We start from the raw sequence: 21,437 nt of genomic DNA, 5'->3' as shown, positions 1-21,437 counted from the left end.
AGGGAAAGGAAAACAGCTCCTGTCTCAAGACATAGTTTTGCCTATTCTGAGTATCTAAAGATGATAAGAAAATAAAACAATAATAAAAAAAAATAACTGTTTTAATAACAGTCTTCCTCAATTGTTGACATCACACTCATAAATTAAGCTTTGGAATCCCTACCATTTGCCCAAAGAACTAAGGCTACACAGAAGTTTTCCAAGTTGTCTTCTTCCTCTGAACTTTGATCTTTCAAAAGAGATATAGGGCATATTCCATAATGGTACTGTCCTATGGGACAGATTCTACAGTTAATTTCAAAAAGTTTGCATCAGGCTAGCCTTCTGAAAAGGTGCTACAAAAAGTACAACCATTTTTGCAAAGATTTCTGTGTTTTCAGTGTCAGATGGAAGGTCTTGCCTCATTGAGAATGAAGGGTTACAAACAAAACTGAAGATAATGGTAGCAGTCTAGAATAGAACTGCAGATAGTACAGTTCAGCTAAGTTGTATCCTGCATATTTATTCGCTGCCTATTGTTTGTTATTCTAGTGCCAGCACTACTATAGCTGTCCACTTAGCACCCATCACAGATTTAGACACAGGCCTGTTCCACCACTGCAGCACTTATTATATAATTAATGACAATTTATATTGTATGAATTAAATAAAAAAGATGTCACCACACTGCACTACTACAGTCCTACATGCTATTGCAAGAGCACGCTTCATAAAGAACACACAAAGCAAAATAACGAGTTACAGTTTATAAATACAGAGTTGTATTAAAATTTGGGTTTGATTCTTTTAACAAGCATCAGCCCAGTAAAACTCACAGAACTACGATGCACGACACAAGACGGGGATGATACCACAGACACCACAGACATGGAACAGCATGTGTTGGTGTTGAACTTACAGGCACGTAAACTGGTGGAGCAATCATTAACAGAGACAGAAGAAAGTGGGAAGGCTCTCTCAAGGGTGTCCATGTTACTATGTACACTGCCTGACATGCAAGAGCAGTCACGCTCAGAGCGTCCGCAATCAAAACAACATGCCAGTTTCATTCTCTTGTAGATGGACATCTTGGCTATAACCATGTGTTGGATGGGAGGAGAGGAAGAGCAGCAGGTTAATGGCAAGGTTATATATATAACAAGGCAGCTGGAAGGTAATTTAAGGGATTTAATACAGGCCTTAGTTTTTGTTAACAGTCTTGACCCAGGAAAAAAAAATGCAATGAGATTACTGATAAGACTTTGGCTGTACATTAAAAGTAGGGCAAAAGATAAATTGCTTTTTATTTCTGTTCAGTCTTATAGGGTGACCGCAGACATGGGGAAGAATAACTGTTTACAGTCAAGTGTTTGGATTAAAAAAGAACATAGTAAAAGCAGAGAATCCTAAGAATGTATTTTTCCCTTGGCACAATCAATACTACTGGGCTAAAAATGAAAGCAAAATTTGGAAGTTGCTTATCCATTAAGTATTTTTGGCCTATCCTGCTTCCTGTAAAAGTTAAGACTTTTTTTTTTATATATATATATATATGTATGTATACACATACAAAAACACACATACATATATATTCTTACATACACTCACACACACATATACATTATACACAGATACATATATATAAATATATCTATTCTTAAACATATGCTGATCTTTTATCTGTATTAAACTGTGCCAGGGAACTCCTTTAATGCAATAAATTACACATTACTAAAGAGTTACAAAATGTTCATAATTTTTTCTGAAAAATACATTGTACCTTCAGGAATTCAAATTAATTGATGACAGAATACTAAAGTTTGCCCATATAAGAGACACAACTAATAATGGTAAATATGCTTGACATCAAAATCAGTTCACAAATAAGGCATCACCAAAAGCACATAGAGCATTGGTCCACTGAAACATGCTGAACCAATCATTGGCATGTTTTCTGCTCTCGATGCAAAGGTAGATTAAGAAACAAATAACTGAATATAGCATTAGGGGCTAATTCCGAAAGGAGTGCCAGGTTAGAATAGCACATTTTTATCCTTTAGTCATTTGAATATCCTTGTTACGTATTTTTAGAAATATACAGCATCCTAGTTTAAAAATGCATGTGTAACTACCATCGTGCAATTTTGTGTTACCTGAATCACAGGTATGCTTTGCCTGAAGAAGTGCAAAGGCCACTTAGATTGTTTCACATGTTGCACTGAACTAACACTTTTGGTAATGGTTTAGATTGAACTGACTCAATTGTACTAAAAACAAAACAGAACACTGACAGGCAAAAACAAAACCTTAAAAGCAAATGTAGAACAAAGGTAATGTTTCTCTGGCCTGTATCTTCAGTTTAGGTTGTCTTTTTTGCATTATGGTAATGACATAAAATTTAAAATAATTTCTCTTTTTTTTTTTTTTTCCCAGTTTCTTAATGCCACAGTCACCATGGAAGAGGGATTGAAATCTCTCAAATGGGTCAAGTCCTGTTGTTCTAAGGCCTTGATGACTTGCCATACAGTATATTTGTCAAGCAAGGGTAACATTATGACTGTGAAAAACAGGCATTGAGGGAGATGAATGAGTGATCTCTTCAGCAGCGACTCCATTCCTCTAAAACTTTGCTCACATGACTAATGCCATGTTCTTTTAGCATCCTAGTAGAGTTATCTTACAACTGTTCAGAAAGTCATCATGCAGCATTAGGCTGTTCATTGCATGGTACATCATTCCTCAGAGCTTGGCTTTTAGTAAGAAGGTTTCCACTGCAGCTTTTGATGCATACACATTCAAACTACACATAAAATTCAAAACAGCATTTGTTTTCCCATGTTTTCCCTCTGTCTAACTCTTCCCAACATATTCTTTAAAATTGAAAAGTTGGGCAGAAAAAGAAAAGTGAAACATGTTACCAAAAAGTGGAAGTCTTTCCATTATGACTATTTCATTAGTTTCACTTTAAGGAAATGAAAGAAAAATAACAGGCATCTGTGAGATACACTAACAATAGGTGAGGTAAAAGGCAAGCCCATCTTGTTTTAATTATAGCTGTTTTGAAGGACTTTTTCTAATCAAATGCTGTAGCAAAACACACTGCTCAGAAATTCTCAACTATGTCATTGGTTAGTAACAGTCCCTGTTTTTCATTTACTTGTAAGCCGTATCTTGTCAACAGTCAATAATAGGATAGGACACATTTACAAAAATTAGAAGAAATTATCCTTAAGGGCAAAGAGGGTTGGGAAGAAAGCTTTTAGTACCATTTTCATCAGACTTAAACCAATGAAGTGGGAAATTTAAGCCCTTCTGTTCAACAGTGGAAGGACTCCATAGAACTTCTCAAAAGCAATGCCCTTTCAGGGACTGTTTATAACTATTATTATCAGTTGTTTTGGAGATCATGCACCATTTTAATATTTCACATCATCAACATGCAGGAAACAGGCTTGGACCTGGAAATATAATTAGCAGAAATGACTTGCTATAAGGGATTCAACCAGTATATAAGCAACTGCATATCAGAGCAATACATTTTTGGAAAAAAAAAAAAAAAAAAATCCAAAACCAAAAACCAAACTCCAAGCATGCTGTTACTATTCATTCCTTTTATACAGTCATTTTTACATTCATACCAAATACAATACTTATTTACTTTTAAATAAAACAAAACATGGATTATTAGTAGGGATGACTAGTGACAAGATCAAAGACAAGACAGAAATGATTTTAAATGGTTCAGCCACACACATACCATTTCCTACAAAAGTTCCATAAACACTAACAAAAAAATGGGAATCATCAGAGAGACAGGGGGACCTTAAGAACAGCCTCAGGGTGGGTGCTAAATTCACTTGACACCTGTAGCACCTGCATAAGAATCAACTCATTTCTATTCAAGGAAATGTGGATGTTGAATAGAACTGTTATTTCCAACTAGTGAAAATGTAAGTTGGGACATAAAGAAAATTACTTCCCAATTTTTAAAGGAATGATAAATGAAAAAAAAAAAAAATAAAAAAAAATTAGCTCCTTCTACTTAGTATGGTGACAATCTGACAGCATTTGTAAAATGAATTAGTAAAAATATCAGGGGAAGTTATCAGGGACACAGAAATCAGACTACTTAGAAAATTTACTGAAAAAAAAGGTGTATATGAACTAGTCTGATTTGCTAAGAGCAAAAGTAAAGCAAAATACCTGTTAATTTTAAACAAATACTTTTAAAACCCTTTTTTGCTGCAGTTTTTCTCAGAAGGCGATAGCCTTCTATTCTAATAAGGAAGGAATGCGCTTCACGTGTCCAAGCTTCTGGCAGTACCTTGCTTTCTGATCTCAAAAATGTCAAAAAGTCCAGTCAAAATTTCTAGATTGTCTGGATCAGAGGTGTTACTTAGAGTTCACAAACAGTAATGGGAAATATTTCCAGCTGCAAAAATAAGCAAAGGCAACTGCAGATTATTCTCTACCTAAGATGTCAAGGAACAGCTCCTTTTGTTTTTAAAGCAAGCAGAACAAAGTATCCCTTAATCTTTGCTGTTTGGTTGTTGGTTTGTTGGGGTTTGTTGTTGGGGTTTTTTTTGTTTGTTTGTTTGCTTGCTTTATTGTTTTGTTTTGGTTGTTGTTGTTTTGGGGTTTTTGTGGTGTGGGTTTTTTGTTGTCGATGTTGTTTTTTCCTAATCATAGGGTCTACTGAACTCGTATTCCACCCATCGCTATAGCAGTTTTCCTTGTGACCTCGACGGGAGCAAAAAGTAGATCTCTGAGGACATCTAGTGGATCTCTATGAGATAACAGCTGGTTAAGAAGATGAACTGGAAGTTTCTTGACCAGCAGATGGTAAAAAAGGTCCCACTACACTTAAGAATTGAAATGCACTCAGTGTCATTTCAATGCATTGAGTTCTCATGATACACACTATGAGTAAAATAACAGCAGCATTAAAGGACGACCAGACCGTTTTGATCATCTCTTAGCAATGTTCATTAGCATCATGAGACTGAAAGATGAAAATACTGAAAGGACTTTCACCAGCACAGTCTCAGTTTCCTGAAAAACACAGCAGCATACTTTACCCTGTTTGTGATAATTTACCTTCTGTTAACACAACAGGCAAAGGTGTCTCTCTATAATTTAGTTTTCATGGGCAACTTCAAAATCACCAAGTCACCTTGTTCTCTATCTTGCAATTTTTGCAATCAAAGGCAATTTGTTAGTTGTTTTCTATAATTCATACAGGGCTGTTCTTTGTCAGAACTGTAGAAACAGCAAGTGACTTGAGTGGACATTTTGCCCTATTTTAATAACTATAAGAATAATTCACAGGTTTTGAAGTAATGGCACATTTATAGACCAATTCATTTTAATTTTAAAATCTGATCATGACTCTTCCTTCATCACCTTACAGAAGACTCTCAGTCAGTGCACTCTGAAAGACAACTGCATTGCCGAACAAACTGAAGCTATTGGGGAAATGGAAAAAAACAAGTCAAAGCTACATAACCTTTTCTTTTTTAATGCTCTCTTAGCATGAAGCGCTCTTTTATTTCTTTATTTAATACTATTTAAACTAATGTCTCTGGTCCAGAAAGGCCTCAACATACAAACGTATTTTAAATAAATATATTGCTCCAAATAAAGCCAAATTACTTCCAGTATATTGCCTGAAAGTCAATAGGAGTCATCATTTTATCCATACAAATTAGTTTCTTTCTGGCTTATTATCAAGTATTGATTCTTATCATGCTGACCTGTTTCACAATCTGCTTTTCTGTGCTGCCCCATCTTTCTGCTGTGTCATTCTATTGGCTGAAAATAGATCTTTGGAGAAATTTCTGTTCTCTGAATGCTTTCTATCACAAGAGGGTCTCAATCCTGTACTGCAGTTTGCAGGCACTACAGTAAGATGAATAGTAAATAATCATAATCATAATAAAGGCCATTTCAATTCCAAGATAGCAAGCACTTGATCATGCAACTCCAGGAGTGTGAACTTTTTCTTGATCCTGTGGTGTGTACAGCTGAGAGGGAAAAATATCTCAACCCTGATTAAGGCCTGAAGTGTTATCACACAGTAAATTCAGAATATCTGCTGAAAATTTGAACAAATCTCATAACCTCACTTATTTAGAATAGCTGCAGTTATTCAATATGGTTAGCAGCCTCAATGTGGTACAGTAATGCCTCACTGTAGCTATGAAATTTTTGATCCCTCTTGCTGTTTGAAGAACAAGACCATATAATCCCAACACTACCCTATAACCATAACAATACTCTATAACCATAACAATACCCTATAACTATAATAACCTTTGTAGTGCTTGCATTTCTAAGTATCAAATTCTTTCCATGTCCCAAATGCTCTGTTTATTTATCATGACTATATGCACTAAACGTGGCTGATGAGAGCCTTCATAGATTCTGTACACTTTAAAGAGGTATGACTTAGACTGACATGAAGTGGTCTATAAAGTTCACATTCTACATACAACAATGTAAAACTTCACATCTTAGGTCCTAAAAAGTCAGTGTGGCTCTACTCATGTAATTAATTGGAAAACAAGCATGCTGGGGAAAACAATCCTCATAGCTTGTTTCCTATTGAAGATTTCTACATTAAAAGCTGGCCATGCATTTAATTCATTGTCTGGCTTTCCCCCTGTCTCCTTTTTTTTTTTTTTTTTTCCCCAATGGGAAGAAAGGAGTTAGATAAGGAAAGTAGAAGACTTCTGTGCTGCTTTTTTTGCCAGCTATGGAAAAGACACAGTACAAAAAGAATTGAACACAGGTCTGACAACGAATTGCACTTAACCCGGCAAACAGTGCTGTAGAGGTAATTACTCCAACCTAACTGATATCTCTAAAAATTCATGAGATATTGCTGGAATAATTTCAAGGAAATACTATTGCCAAGATCTCATTTTCAAATAGTGATAAAAAAATAAGGTTGTGGAAAAAAGGGGCAAAAAGGTGGAAGAGGGGAAAACTGCTGTATTTTCTTCAACGTCACCCTAATCTCCATTGGTGTAAACGATGAGAAACTTGTGGGTATGACGTCACTGCTACATGCAACATAAATAAAGAAAAGAACCAAAATACTGAACAAAAATACTCTCTGCTAGAAAGACAGGTTGGACCGCACTCTGGGCTACAGGGAACCCATTTTTACTCACAATAGATCACTATCAGTGTGCAGTTAAAATATAGTAGGGGCCGTGTTCCAAGGCAGCAAGAGGAAAAATAAATCAAAAGTTTGTCAATGATCATAGATTACAAGAAATTCCTTCAAACACATCAATGTACACATGATATATGTTCCCTGCAGGGTTCAACACCCACCGATCACAGCAAGCACCGTCACTGGAAAAAATATATACAGAATTAGACCATAATTGTTGCAGAAAATGAAAGAAACAGGAAGAGTAGGTCATCCAGTTTAGAGATTTCATCCCAAAGTAGCTGCATTTTGTATAAATATATACATATATTTGGCCCCTTGCTGCAAAAACTACAGTTAAATGGAATAGGAAAGAGATTGAAAACATTAAAAAAAATATTAACAATCTGTGAATAAAATTTCCATACAAGTACTTCTCTGGACAATGTGACATCAGCATTCATTTGATATTCAGGGAATGGGATGGGTAAGGAGAAATGGATGGCAGAGAAACTGCAAAAGGAAACAAGGTTACTTTAATTTTCCCTGGCCTTGTAGAAACATACTGATCTACCCTGCATTATTAATATTAGGCCTAACAGGTTCAGACAAATGGCTATGTAGGTCAGACTCAGATTTAGACCCCAACAATACCACAAACTAATGTTCAAACAGTATCTAAATTGATGTGCAAGCTCAGATGCATTATTAAAGAATGCGTTTTTCAAGTGTCACAGGAAGCTGCATTAATTAATGCCACCATAATTAAGTTTTCTTTCACTTTTACTTCACCTGAGTGTGTCAATATTTTTACATACAAACTTTCATTTCATCTCACACATTTTCCACATTCAGCTGCCTCTAATTGCCATGTTACTCACTAATTAAAATATATATTTATCATATAGGACTACATATACACATGTGTGACTATTTGCAGTGTCTTTGAAAATCAAACTCACATATTAGCTGTTGACAAATCAGTTGACAGTTTCCTAATTCAATAGTGAAAAGGTTTCTCAATTTATGCTTTGTTTTGGTCAGACTGCATTTTTAAGACCAATGATTTGTGTAGCTTTCAGATGGATAACATAGTTAAGATTTTTTCAAAAGTGATTAGTGATTTGAAAGCTAAAGCTAAGACATTTTATGTGAATAATAAACTGTACTAAAGACTTACCTTAAAAAAAACCAAACAAAAAATCAGTCCAATGAAAGGGATTTCAAGATTGTCATCAAAATTTGAGTGACAAAAATCCCTAATTACTGTTGAAACTTTTAATTTAATTTTTTTTGACAGAACTTTAAAAGCAAAGCAATTGTATTATTGTTAATACAATTATTTCTAATAGTTGTGAGCATGCTTCTAAGTGGAAGCTGTTCTCAGCTGCACTGATTGCTGCCAGCTATCATGGTATCTGTGACCATGTGTGTATGTAGGAAAGGAGAGGGGAGAAGGCAGATGGGGGAGAGGGAAATTTAAGATTTTACTCTCACCACTTTTTTCTCTTTTTCACGTGACTCAGAAGATTCCCTCCTTAGTGCTAACTGCAGCAGCTCTCAGAGCCACCTCTTTTTGCCTCACTAATTCCATCATTTTGTTTCTTATCTTTCCAACACCATTTCATTTTTTGGGCTGATGCATGTGACCATGCTGTTTGGAACATTTCCAGACACAAATGTCACTCTCAGCTCTCCATGGCCTTACTGCTGGTAATATAGCCATTGTGTTGGCTGAGTCACAGAATACTGTTTTCTCCCTGGTTTCCTAGCACTGAGGAGGTTCCATTGATTCTCATTAGTGTACAATAAAGGCCTCTTGCCCTTTATACTGTGAATTGCTGAATCCTATCTTATAACAGATTTCAATTAAAAGTGTAGATCTTGCATTACAAAGACAGATCTTTGGGAATCTTTTTTTTTTTCTTTTTTAAGCAGCATGTGTAAAAAGCATATACTATGTGAAGGAGGAGAAAATACAAGTGAAATTATTCTCTTTTTTTTCAGGATCAAATATGTTACCTATGTACATTTATTTCTTTTTAACTGTTCAGTAATTTGGAGAAAAAAAATGGGTTTGAGAGTTTCAGACACCCTGAGGCATCTGTAACTGGCTTTACCAGAACTTACTCAGCAGCCTCATTGGCTTTGCAGCACTTCAAAGGTCACATTCTCACATTGATAAACTGTTCTTCAACAACTTTTTTCCAATATGTTAGGCAATGCATACATTCCTTCCACATCAGGCATGCTTTCCATGTGCTTTGCTCTCCTTGTGGCTACTAGGAGAATAGATACCGTTTTCTGTCACTGGTTTAGCTGCTCTAAACAACTGTAGTACTTTGTTCCACACTCCTGTTTTTCTGTGGGAGAGGAATTTCTCTAAAACCTCCAGTGACATATTTTTTTCTTTTTAAAATAATCTTCAAGAATTCATCAATTTCAGGCACCCCTTAAAGGCAGAGACTGTCTGGCTTAGGCTTTCTTTCATTTTCTAAGGCAGTACAGTGATAACACTATGACTGGATCTATAAATAAGAGATTTCTCTTTTGAAAGTAATGGTAAAATACACATAATCAAACTCTTCTGAGATCTTTCAATTTACCTGATGAGCACTTTTGAACTGAATGAGCTTTTTCATGGCAGAATACCATGGAATGCACATAAATAATCAGCTATCCATTGAGAAATGGATCCCTACATCCTTTTGATAGCAGTATTACAAATACTCATGAGTCAAGGAAGAAGTTCTTTACTGTGAAGGTGGTGAGGCACTGGAATGGGTTGCCCAAGGAGGCTGTGAATGCTCCATCCCAGTGTTCAAGGCCATGTTGGACAGAGCCGGGTGACATGGTTTAGTGCAAGGTGTCCCTGCCCATGGCAGAGGTGTTGGAACTAGATGATCTTAAGGTCCTTTCCAACCCAAACTAATCTATGATTCTATGATCTTTGGCCAAAATATGGTTGTGATAGTTCCTGTGAAAAGTCCTTTCAAGTATAGATAGATAAAATGCTAATTTCTATACATTTATAAATATACAGATGTGATGTCTGGCCTCAATTCCAAAACTCAATTATTTCTTCATGTAAAACTTTCCAAACAATTTAAAAAGCAGCCCTAAGAACTTAACCAAACAAAATATTAGTATTACAGCTATGGAATCTTCTAAAAAGATATATGTAATAAGTTAATATTTAATTTTTTTCCAGACAATCCCTTCCTCCAGTAAAACTATCATTTATGTCAATAATAATTTATTTCAATAGTTACATGATTGAATATTATTCTTCAGTTTCTTCTTTTACAGAATCATGTTTAGCAAGACAAAATTTTTTCACTATATAGAAACCAACAGAAATTAATGGATTTCTGCCACTAGTAGAATGAGTGCTGGTATGAATGAGAACAGAAGTTCACTGATATCTCATTCTTAACTCAGAAACCTCCACAATCTAGCTTGATTTATTTCTTCAGGTTTTGTTAGCTTTGGAACCTAATGGACTTTTAAATGAAGAAACAGCTGAGTGTTGCAAAATACAATAAAAATTTATGGACTTCAGAAATGCAAATGGAATTTACTATGTTGCTGTGCATTTATTTCTTAGCTTTTCTGTATTATGGTTTAAACATGTACAGATAGATTCTTCAAAGCTGAACAGTTCATGAAAAGGAGAATAGACAGAAATATTACTTACGCCGTTTGCAGCCACATTTTTTTATCCTTTTGGGATCCGTGATGTCATCGTGACAGGCCTTGCAATAAAAAAATGCCCTAGAGAGACAGAATGGAAATACTGACACATTTCTTAATCCATATAAATGAAATTAGTCCCACGTTTCCTCTTGCTGCAGTGCCAAATTAATGAAACATGCCAGCACTAATTTCCTTTAATCTTTGAAAAGGTTTAGACATGTAAAGTAGGAAATATTTGCTACAAGACCATTAATTTCAAGCATAAGACTCCAAATTAGTGTTTCTTTTAATATACTTCTATTTGAAAAGTAATTGGGAGAAAGGATGATAATTATGACACAGTGTATCAGTTCATTTGTCTTTCATCTTAGAGCAACCAATGAATTTTGTCACTAACATATAAAAATATATATATGTAAAATGAATACACCAGAATAGATAGAGCAGATTTTTTTTTTTTTTAAAGACTGTCTGGCACCTTTGACCAATTTTTCAGCCCAGCAACAAGTAGAATTCATTTTGGATACAAGAAGAGATTGCAACAATACCAATGTGACAGTAAAATCAGATATGCTATTTAAAAGTCAATAAATAAAAGGCCAAACAAAACCAGAAAGGGACAATCTGCTCAAAACAAGTTCATAAAGGAACATCTAGATGAAACTGAAATAACCTTGACTCAGGCTATTTTTTCATCCTTCATATCTGAATACAGCAGAACCATTTCAATTTTGAACAAACAAAAGCCAAAATTTCAAACAAAAATATACAACTAAAAAGGTGAACCATCTAGGTTTCCATTTATTATTTTTGCTTATGAACATCTAATCTTGTATCAAGTGGCTCACCACTAGATGAAGCATAGGAGAACTGAGGAAGTGAGAAAGGGTAAACATTTGACTGTATATAAGAGTAAAACAAAATTCAAAAATCATAAATATGCATCAGACTGCCCAGACAGAAGAGTTTAATCATGCCTGTAAAGTCAACATGTCATGTAAGGCTGCTATGACACACTTCATGAGGATCACACAGCTGGCCTCCAGCTGGACAGTTACAGTTTACCAGGATTACTCGCATAACAAATTAAACATACTTTTTAACCTGCTGAAATTTCCCTGTACTTATTCATATTCAGGATATGTCAGCTCCATGACTATCTTCCCAACCTTTTCTTATTGGCAGGAATTGCTTCTCAATAAAAATTGCCAGTAAGAACCAACCACTGCAACCACCCATGAATTTTGCTGACAGTACTGGATGATTAGATTGCTACAACAGTAGGGAGGTCACTGGAACAGAACAATCTACAGTCCAAAAAGAAAAGAAAAATTAACAATATTAATACACATCCTCTGAATAAACACAGCCTTTGGCAGTTCAGTTAGGACAACCACTACAAATTCTTTTTAGATTAATAAGACAGTGTTCACCACAGATGGAACTTTTTTAAAGGAAATTTTCAGATGTGTGAACTAGATACCCAATTCAAATGGTTGCAAATTTATCCAAGTTATTTTACACTTCTGAATAATGGCCTGGTAGTTAAAGTGGCCCATCAGGAGAAACGTAGCAGGTCTAGCATATGAGAGATGGACCAGAAAATACAAATTTAAATTTGCAGTAAGACCTCACTGAATGTTATTAACATTTCTAAAATCAAGATAGAATGCAAGCTACTGATGGAAGACTTAAGTCCTACATGTAGCAGAATTATTTTTTCTGAGAAACTTCCAAAAACATTACTATTTCAGACTGTGAAATTGTCTTAGGATTTCCAAGAAACAAAATGTAAAATGAAAAAGCCTTCTCTGAGCATTTATATACTTTGCTACAGAAGGTTTCTGGTCTTTGTCCTGGGTTCAGCTGTAATATTACTTTTCTTCTTCCTAGTATCTGATGCAGTGCTGTTTTGACTTTAGTCTGGGAACAACGCTGATAACATACCAGTATTTTAGTTGTTGCTAAGTAATGCTTACTCTCATTAAGGACTTTTCAGTCTCTCATGTTCTGCCAGTGAGGAGGGGCACAAAAAGCCAGGAGGAAGCAGAGACAGCACACCTGACCTGAACTAGTCAAAGGGGTATTGCATACCACAGCACATCATGCCCAGTATATAACTGGGGAGAGTTACCCAGAAAGGCCAGATCACTGCTCAGATGCAGCTGGGTATTGGTCAGTGGGTGGTGAGCAATTTTAGTGTGCATCAACTTGTGTTTATTGGTTTTTTTTTCCCTTCCTTTTTTAGTTTTATACTGTCTCCCCTTGTTATTTCCCTTATCGTTATTATTAGTAGTAGTAGTGGTAGTTTTGTATTATGCTTTAGTTACTGAACAGCTCTTATCTCAACCCATGGGGTTTACATCCTTTCAATTCTCCTTCCCATCCCACCTGGAGTTGGGGAGAAGAAGAGAAGGTAGTGAACAAGCGGCTGTGTAGTTCTGAGTTATCAGCTGGGCTTAAACCACGACAGCCTTCTAAAAATTCAGCTTCCACCTAAAAGAAAACAAACTGTCTCCAAGGAAATAAGAACAGAATATTTTTCAAACCATGAGTTGATGTCACAACATAAACGAGGAAGAGAAAACTGCCTCCAAGTTTTACAATTTCTCCCCAGTCCAACTGTATTAAACAACAATCCACTATCACAAATATTCCCTCAGAACACTTCATGACACAAATTAGACACAGGCTATCTCTACAGATCATGTTTCTGAAGTCCACTGCAGAACAAATGTCTTAAGGAGTACGTTCTGTCTCATATGCAAAGTCAAGAGCAAACACCTGCAGTGACTGCTGTAATAAAATGATCCTTCAATATAATAGTGTTTAATATGTGGATTTGGAGCACATGAATTTCTGATGTTAGTACTAACATGTAAATGAATAAAGATAACATTCCTAAGTTTGTATTCTATTTTAACACTGTACATTTTACATGAAGATATTTATCTAGACAATTGTTTCTAGGTATAATTGTTTCTAATGTGAAATTACTGTTCTAAAAATGCAAAAGTAATTCTAGAAAAAAGAGTAATTGAACATTGCATGTTACATTTCATTGTGGAATATATATTTGATAAATAATTTTAAAGGAGCTGAAATTTCTCTATTAGTATGTAACAAAAAAAACAGAAAAAAAAAAATTTATTTTCTGGTACGTAACAAGTTTAATTTGCTTTATTTCCACACACACACACACACACCCAAAAGACCTCAATTTCAGTACATTTTTCTGACTCTGATTCATAGCTCGAGAGGGTGAAATCAACACTTTCCATAATTGGTTTTGTTAGTTGAAACACATCTGATAATCATTTGTTTTGCACAGAACAGCTAAGAAATGTGTTAAGGGAGGCAGAAAGTTTCTAAATGAAGCCTTCTGCAAAAAGCAGAGAAGAACTGGGAATTTTGTTTCAGCTTGCTATTAGATAAAACATGTCAGATCAATGATGTGTAAAATTTCTCCAAACATATTAATGTTTGAGCAACCTGGTCTAGTGGAAGGTGTCCCTGCCTATGGCAGGGAGGGTTGGAACTGAATGATCTTTAAGTTCCCTTCCAACACAAACCATTCTATTGAATTCTTGATTCTATGAACTGCTCCCTGTTCAAAATGCCGTGCCAGGTAATTGTTATTTACAGTCTGAAATAATTTCATAGGAGAGTGTAAAATGCCTTAGAAATGAAAAAAAAAAAAAAAAAAAAAGCATCTCAGTAAAGGATTTTGAAGACAGTTCTCTATATTCAACTGGAGAAAAGCACCGGAGAGGAAAAGAACTATATGCTGAAAGGCAGCATACCTGAGGCAGTGCTGGATGCAAATGCTCCAAAAATGGTGCTAGAAATATGAGAGGACAGGAGCATTCCTGTGCCGTCCTGTATGCTTCACCGACCCCAAAACTATCTTAACTCTTACAATAAAAACAGAATTCAAGTTCTCAGCAATTTCATTGCTTAATGTTTTGACTTTCTTTAAATATTCATGGAAAACATGCATTGCTTAACTATTATTTTCACTGCAATTTAATAATAAAAACCTTAGGACTTTGTAAAAGTTATCATCTGAATATTTTATCATTCTAAGCATAGGATTTAGTTAAAATATCTAACTCAAGGAAAACATCAAGTAAAAATCATATTCTTGATATCATGATGTACAACAAAATTACAAATTATGAGGAAGCACTCAGCTGCAAATATTCCTTATTTTAATCTTATAGACATTGCATAACTATTTATTTTAAAAATTATTTTCTCAGGTAGTTCTTTTATTGCTTTCTATCATATTATAATTCTAATAAACAAGAGTAAGCACATTTGGTCCTAAGCAGAATAGCACAAAACCCCCTTTCATTCAACCCAAATCTAACACAGCCAAGCACAATGAACCTCTGAAGTTGTCTGCAGTGGTTGGGATATACTGCATGGTTGTAGCTTGATTTATTATTATGATTTATTGTTATAGAATATGCAGTTCAAGTAAAGAAAAATGACAACAGCATAAATATTATTCTGCTAATGCAGTTACTGAATGAGTACAGTAGTTTGCTCACATCAAACATTTGCTTAAGTCTGTGTAAATAAAAAGTACTCTAAACCTGAAACTCAGAGAAAACTGTAATCTCTGTCCTCTCTCAAAGTAACTCGACTGAGACAAATTAATTATAGAGAAGTCAGATCAAAAAATTTTCTAGAAAAACTCACAAAAAAAAGGCTGTTCATTTCTTTTCACATCTACTGCAAAATGATTTAATTTCCTTGATATTTAGAGCTGCAGTTAAGAAAATGGGTGGCACACATGATTGCTTCACTAGAGTAGCAACACAATTCCCCCGAGAATCTTTTAACAGATATTAACGAAAATTAGGTGTTTACATGCAAAGAAACAAAACCAGAAATTAAATACTATATGTTTAAATTTAAAAATAAAAATATATTAATTACCTTTTTACTTCTTTGGCATCACTTGCAATGAAGAATCCTAAAGTACCTTCTTGAATCTTGACATGGTTTCCAGGATTGATTAATATACTGCTCAGTAAAACAAGAACAAAAACAACAAAACCATAAATTTATATTACTTTTAACTGAATGTTCAAAAATAGCTTTATCTATAGGGGACCCACTAGATAGGAAAGGCTGCAAGGAAATTTTAAGCCATTTTTCCTTGAAATTTCCAATCAAATAACAGTTTTACATGCTTTTTACAAAAACTTGAGACAGTCACGTCTCCACCTATAACCACATCATTTAACTGATTACATATGTTTTCTTATGTTTTTGCTTTAAATATAGACTATACAAAATAACAAAGCCTCTCAGAAATATGATGTGTGAAGCTGAGAATTTCGGCTTTCTTGCTCTTTTATGCAAAGTGGTGAAAAATTCACATTATGCTGAAAAGGGAAGAACCAGCAACCACCATTCAATAACAATACAAGATATCATTTATGAAGCTAAACCCTTTGATGTAAATTTTTGCCAATTTCTAGTGAAACAGAATGTTAATGGGACCCCTATATGGACATATAATGTTATTGTTTAAAATAATAAATACACACATACACTCAGGGGGAATGGTACAAGACAACCAGTCACGACAGCTGAAAAAACATAAAATGAATAGAAAATTTTTAAATCAGCCACAGAAGAACAAAAAGAACCCAACCACACTGACAGAATAGCCTCAGCTATATTCAATGATTGAAATTATAAACTGCTTCCAGGAAGTGAGGTACTCCATGTCTCTCTATGAATATCTTTTTTTATTTTTATAATAATTTAACACTAGATTTTAGGCAAGGTACTTTGCAAAGTACCAGTTAAATTTGAATATACAGGTATAGATGTAAACATATTCCCTGATAATTTTCATTAATGTGTAAGACAACTAAGTTTTTGACTTGCTAAAATTTAAAGCTTGCCAAAATTTCTCTCTCTTTTGTCTCTTACTAAGGCTTAGCCTTTTTAAGTCAAAAAGGCAAACATGAAATTTGCAGTAAATAAAACCTAACATCAATTTAAACACTTGCGGATTTAGCAAAAATTGATATTGAGTACATATATATAAAAATAAATAAAGCACATTTCTGAACACATACCCATTATTAAAATGTGAAGGCAAAAAAATCTTTAATGTTATTGTTAGGAGAGTAAATGGGTCTCAGCAGATCTCTTATTCAAGATGTTATTTATTATCTATACATAATAAATTAGCGTGACAAAAAATATACCTGACACCTTTATAATAAGCACATTGTTTTGTGTGATTACACATGTTCACAAGGCCCTATGAAAAGAATATGCAGGCTGCAAAATAAAGTGCTCTTGAATTAAGAATTAAAAGGTTGGTCATTGCAGCCATACTTCATTATATAGACGTTATAATACAGTACTTAATTTAATAGCCACAAACTATTTTTTTCTCACAATCTGGAACTTCATTCAGTGGTTTTTAATGCCATTACTCCATGCATGGCTACATGTAGTTTGTCTTTCTTTAAAATCAGCATCATATTTTTCTCATGTGTTTTTCTGCAGTGTTCATCACTATAGCATGCAAAAGATTCACAAATACATAATTTATTTTACAAGAAGAATGAAGATAGAGTATTAGCCCATTTTACAGATGAGAGATTAAGTCACTATAAGATATGGTAGCTATTAATTTGGGATGCCTACAGGCCACTTTTTGTAAGTATTTAGCATTGCATCATTCCATAGACATCTTCTAGGGACTTTTGTGTAAGTAAGAATGCTCAGCCTTTCCAAAAGCCCAGCCTCTGGTTCCCAAAATAATAAACACTTAATCAGAGGTCATCTGTAAAAGGTTTGGTTTAAATTATTAGCTCACTCTCACAGAGGTATTCTGTGGCAGAGGCTGGAACAGAAATTAAATCTCAAAGAAAGCATTTACCCAGATATCCTTCCTTTTTCCTTCATTCACAGTTTCAAGCTTTTCAACAAAAAGGAGAGGAGAACTACAGAAAATGGAAGTCATCACCACAGAAAGCAGATTCATCTAAACAGCTCACTTAAGTAGTATTGCAGAAATGAAATGTGATGATGTAAATAACGCCTACATTATGCACGCAGATATATGGGAAGAATGAAAGTTGCACAACTAAACCTCACATCTGGCATTTCTTTTCTTAGTCTATTGGGCTTAGTGATTGCACTTGCAACCATAACATTTACCTAATGCTGTTTTAAAATGCATTTTCACAGGTTTTAAAATGGAATAAAACAGACAGGAAGAAAAAAAACCCCAAACAACCCCACAAGAATATCTTCATATAAAACCAGTCATTCAAGTCACAAAGAGCTTGGAAAATTCAGATTCCCTGTGCAAACTTTTGCCTCTTGAGCCAACAGAGCGCTTACTAGCTGTTGCAGAGATACCTTAACATCATTAACGGAGACGAGACGTACACTCTACCAGTGTACTCAGAGAAAAAATTTGAGAATGGCCTATCTTCAGCCTCCAAGCCTGTGTAAGCCTAGATAAGTCACTTCCAAAGAATCAGGAGAGAATCTTTCTGCCACTAATTCTCCAAAGTCTTTCTGCCAGAACTTTCTAACATGTCTGTAACTTCATCCATATTTCAGTCTCCACTTTTCCCTTTCCCTGTCTGCTAGTCCTTAGTCTGCCATTATGCTGAGAATTTAGCTGTTAAACTTCTACAGATGCTAGTCTCATTTCTACTATGCTGTTCCTTCTAAAATATGTTAAGACTTGTAATATGGTTAGGGTTGGCTATTTTTGCTAGGTACAAATGGGTACTGCTCTGTCAGAAAAATACTTTCTTCACCCTTATTTTGTTCTTTGCCCTTAATCACAGAAGTATTACAGCTTTTCAGAGTAAACAGATGAACAGATTTCTTTACACAGACTCACTTTTCTTCCCCCCTCATCCCATTCTTGGAGATAGATAAACCATACCAAAACAGTAAAAAATTCCAACGTAAAGTTCAACAACCCAAACTCTACAAGCTGAGGTAATCACTAGATATGCAAATGCTCACCACCTCAAATTTAAAATTCAACAGAATAATTAGCAAATTAAGGAGTTCTTTTAAGAGACAGTGAACACAATCCTAAATCAGGAGTAACAGGCTCCATTTAGGATGTACTGTGTTGTGACCATGATTTTGTATCTCAAGGTTTTCTGAGACACATGAAATCAATTCAGATGGGCCAGTGTATAGAGTTTATTTTTGTCATATCTAATAGTTCATTCACATACACATATTTCCACAAAAACAATGTAGCGATAGCCACAAAATATAGATGTCATGGCAGTTAATGCAGTATGACCCCAGCAGCAGTCTTCTTTTGGGAATAAAAATGAATTTGCCCCATCACTGTTAGTGGCAAAGAATTACAGCAAAAGCTCATAAAGCTTTAGGTTTACACACTGATATTTGACCAGAGCAAAATCATGAGTAATTTCTACTGGGTCTAAATGGATTTATTATATATGCTGCTTATTAAAGCAGCAATCGCATTATTTCTTAAGAGACCTGTAGTGTCATTAGTTAAAGTTATGCTTTGATAAGCACTCACTCTAATATGTACAGCAAGGGAAATGTTTTGAATTAAAAGAATAGAATGTAGAGAGCAAAGAGGACAGAGAAAAATATAGCAGGCTTATGAGCATTCCAAGAATAATGCATCCATCAGATATTGAGAATGCATATATCTGTTTAAGCAGCTCATGAAAATATTCATATATAACCCCACAGTTGAGAAGATAAGTCCATGGCAAAGTAAACCCAAGTTTTAAGAGAGAAAGATTCAGCTAATGTCTCATTTTTATGTATCTCCAAGGCTGGGGAGTTTTACACATACAGGAATAAGTAGGAAAAGAGAAAAAAGGTCAGAAATGCTGTAAATTTAATATTAATATATATAGCTAATCCATATAAATTCTGTCCCACACAATGGGAAAACGCTGTTGAAAATTACACCCCTGATCTTTTTAAATATTTTTTTTTATCATAAAACAGAATTTGATTTTTTTTTTTTTGAATCTCCTAATTCGGCTCATGAAATCAAGCGAGGAATGCCAACCATTGAAAAGTTTCTAAGACTTTGATCAAATTTTATAACATTTCTGGTTTAGGTTACCTCAGAAACTAATTAAGTAATAGTAAGCCCAAAAAACTTTTAGTAGTAATTTCCTTAAAAATTCCAGTTCCAGAAATATGTTCCTCAGGACAAACCTTTTCATGACAGTGTCACATTTCACTAAAAAAAAAAAAAAAGATTATCTTGCTTGCTTGCTTGCTCCTTCAAACATGAACAGTTAGAAGACAGGGCAATTAAAGCCATGTACTTTGAATATGTGTAAATTAAATATGATTTTATGTGTTCAATAGGAATTTAATGTGCTTTACCAGCACAAACTTAGAAGTCAGTTCCATTACTCTATGATAATACCACAACTTCTAAGCCACCTGTGGAACAGAAAGCAGTCTGGAAACCTCTGCTTTACAGTTACCTGACAACTAGCAAAAGTTAGGTCATTTGTTCAACAAGATCACACATCTATGAGCAATGAAAATGTCACTCCTCGAAAATGTGAAAATCACCCTTGATTTCAATTGTACTCTCAGGAATCATAGAATGAATTGTAGAATAGTTTGGGTTGGAAGGGGCCTTTAAAGATAGTCTAGTTTCAACTGCCCTGTCGTGATTGGGATATTTTTCACTAGAACAGATTGCTCAAAGCCCCGTCCAACCTGACATTGAACACTTAAAGGTCTGGAAAGAATCAGAAAGAATAGTATCTACACAGTTGAAACTGAATTCCCAGACTGCCTGAAATATAAGCAGATGAAGCACAAATGGGAATTAGTACACATTTGAGAGTTTTTAAATAAATGAAAAATCCAACTGTGGTTAGAAAAATTCTAGACGAGTGCTTATGGATCTCTTTAAATAGATTATTCAATGAAAAGTTAAGATAGGACAGGATGACTTTTTCATTTGTCAGTGAACAACAGATATCTCTGTGTTAATTTTGATCGATTTGCTTACTTGTTGGATTATATATTTCTGATGTTTAAAGTATACATGCTACCTTCAGTAAAGAACAGATATATGTAAATATCTATTCATCCATTCATATTTACCTGAAACTACCCCTGTACATAAGCATTGCTCAATATCTTTTTGTCGTGCATGAATGGTTGGCTGCACAATACAACAATATTGTGACCTAGATAAAGAATACCATATTATGTCTTCCCATAAAGCATTAAAAGTGAGCTAAAGTTTTGATTACTAATTGCAGGTCTTCCATGTTTTGCTGCACTTCAAGATATTTGATGGACAACCTGGTAGTTGGAGGTTTGAACTGTAGGACAGTTTGTTAACTGACACATTGGGGCAGGACTATTCCCTCCAGCTAATTTTTTTGTACTCATTTCTGCTGTTGGGTAATTTTTATTTGTCTCCTGCTTCCAAGCATCATACATGTTGGGCTCCCAATTGTGTTTCATGGGTTGAAAGAGCATTAGAAAGTTTGATGGCTGATATATTTTCATGTTATTAGAATATATAAAACATTATTTCTAATAAATATTCAGTATACAA

At 34.7% G+C, this 21,437-nt stretch overlaps 1 protein-coding gene across 1 annotated transcript in view; it reads right to left on the bottom strand.

Moving 5' to 3' along the window:
- Positions 1-898: 898 nt before the first annotated feature.
- The window catches only part of LOC104402080 (calcium-activated potassium channel subunit alpha-1), a gene marked incomplete at both ends in the record, with an annotated part of 173,161 nt that continues 152,622 nt past the window's right edge, over positions 899-21,437 (bottom strand). The window contains 4 exons of the mRNA XM_010009861.1: positions 899-1,072; positions 7,155-7,163; positions 10,836-10,912; positions 15,782-15,868. Of these exons, the coding sequence (XP_010008163.1) occupies positions 899-1,072; positions 7,155-7,163; positions 10,836-10,912; positions 15,782-15,868 (347 nt within the window). The remainder of the gene's footprint in view (positions 1,073-7,154; positions 7,164-10,835; positions 10,913-15,781; positions 15,869-21,437) is intronic.

This window comes from Nestor notabilis, unplaced genomic scaffold (assembly GCF_000696875.1).
Source record: "Nestor notabilis isolate BGI_N333 unplaced genomic scaffold, ASM69687v1 scaffold292, whole genome shotgun sequence".
Taxonomy (NCBI): domain Eukaryota; kingdom Metazoa; phylum Chordata; class Aves; order Psittaciformes; family Psittacidae; genus Nestor; species Nestor notabilis.
The sequence above is the reverse complement of the archived record's forward strand: the minus strand, read 5'-3'. Positions and strand labels throughout refer to the sequence as shown.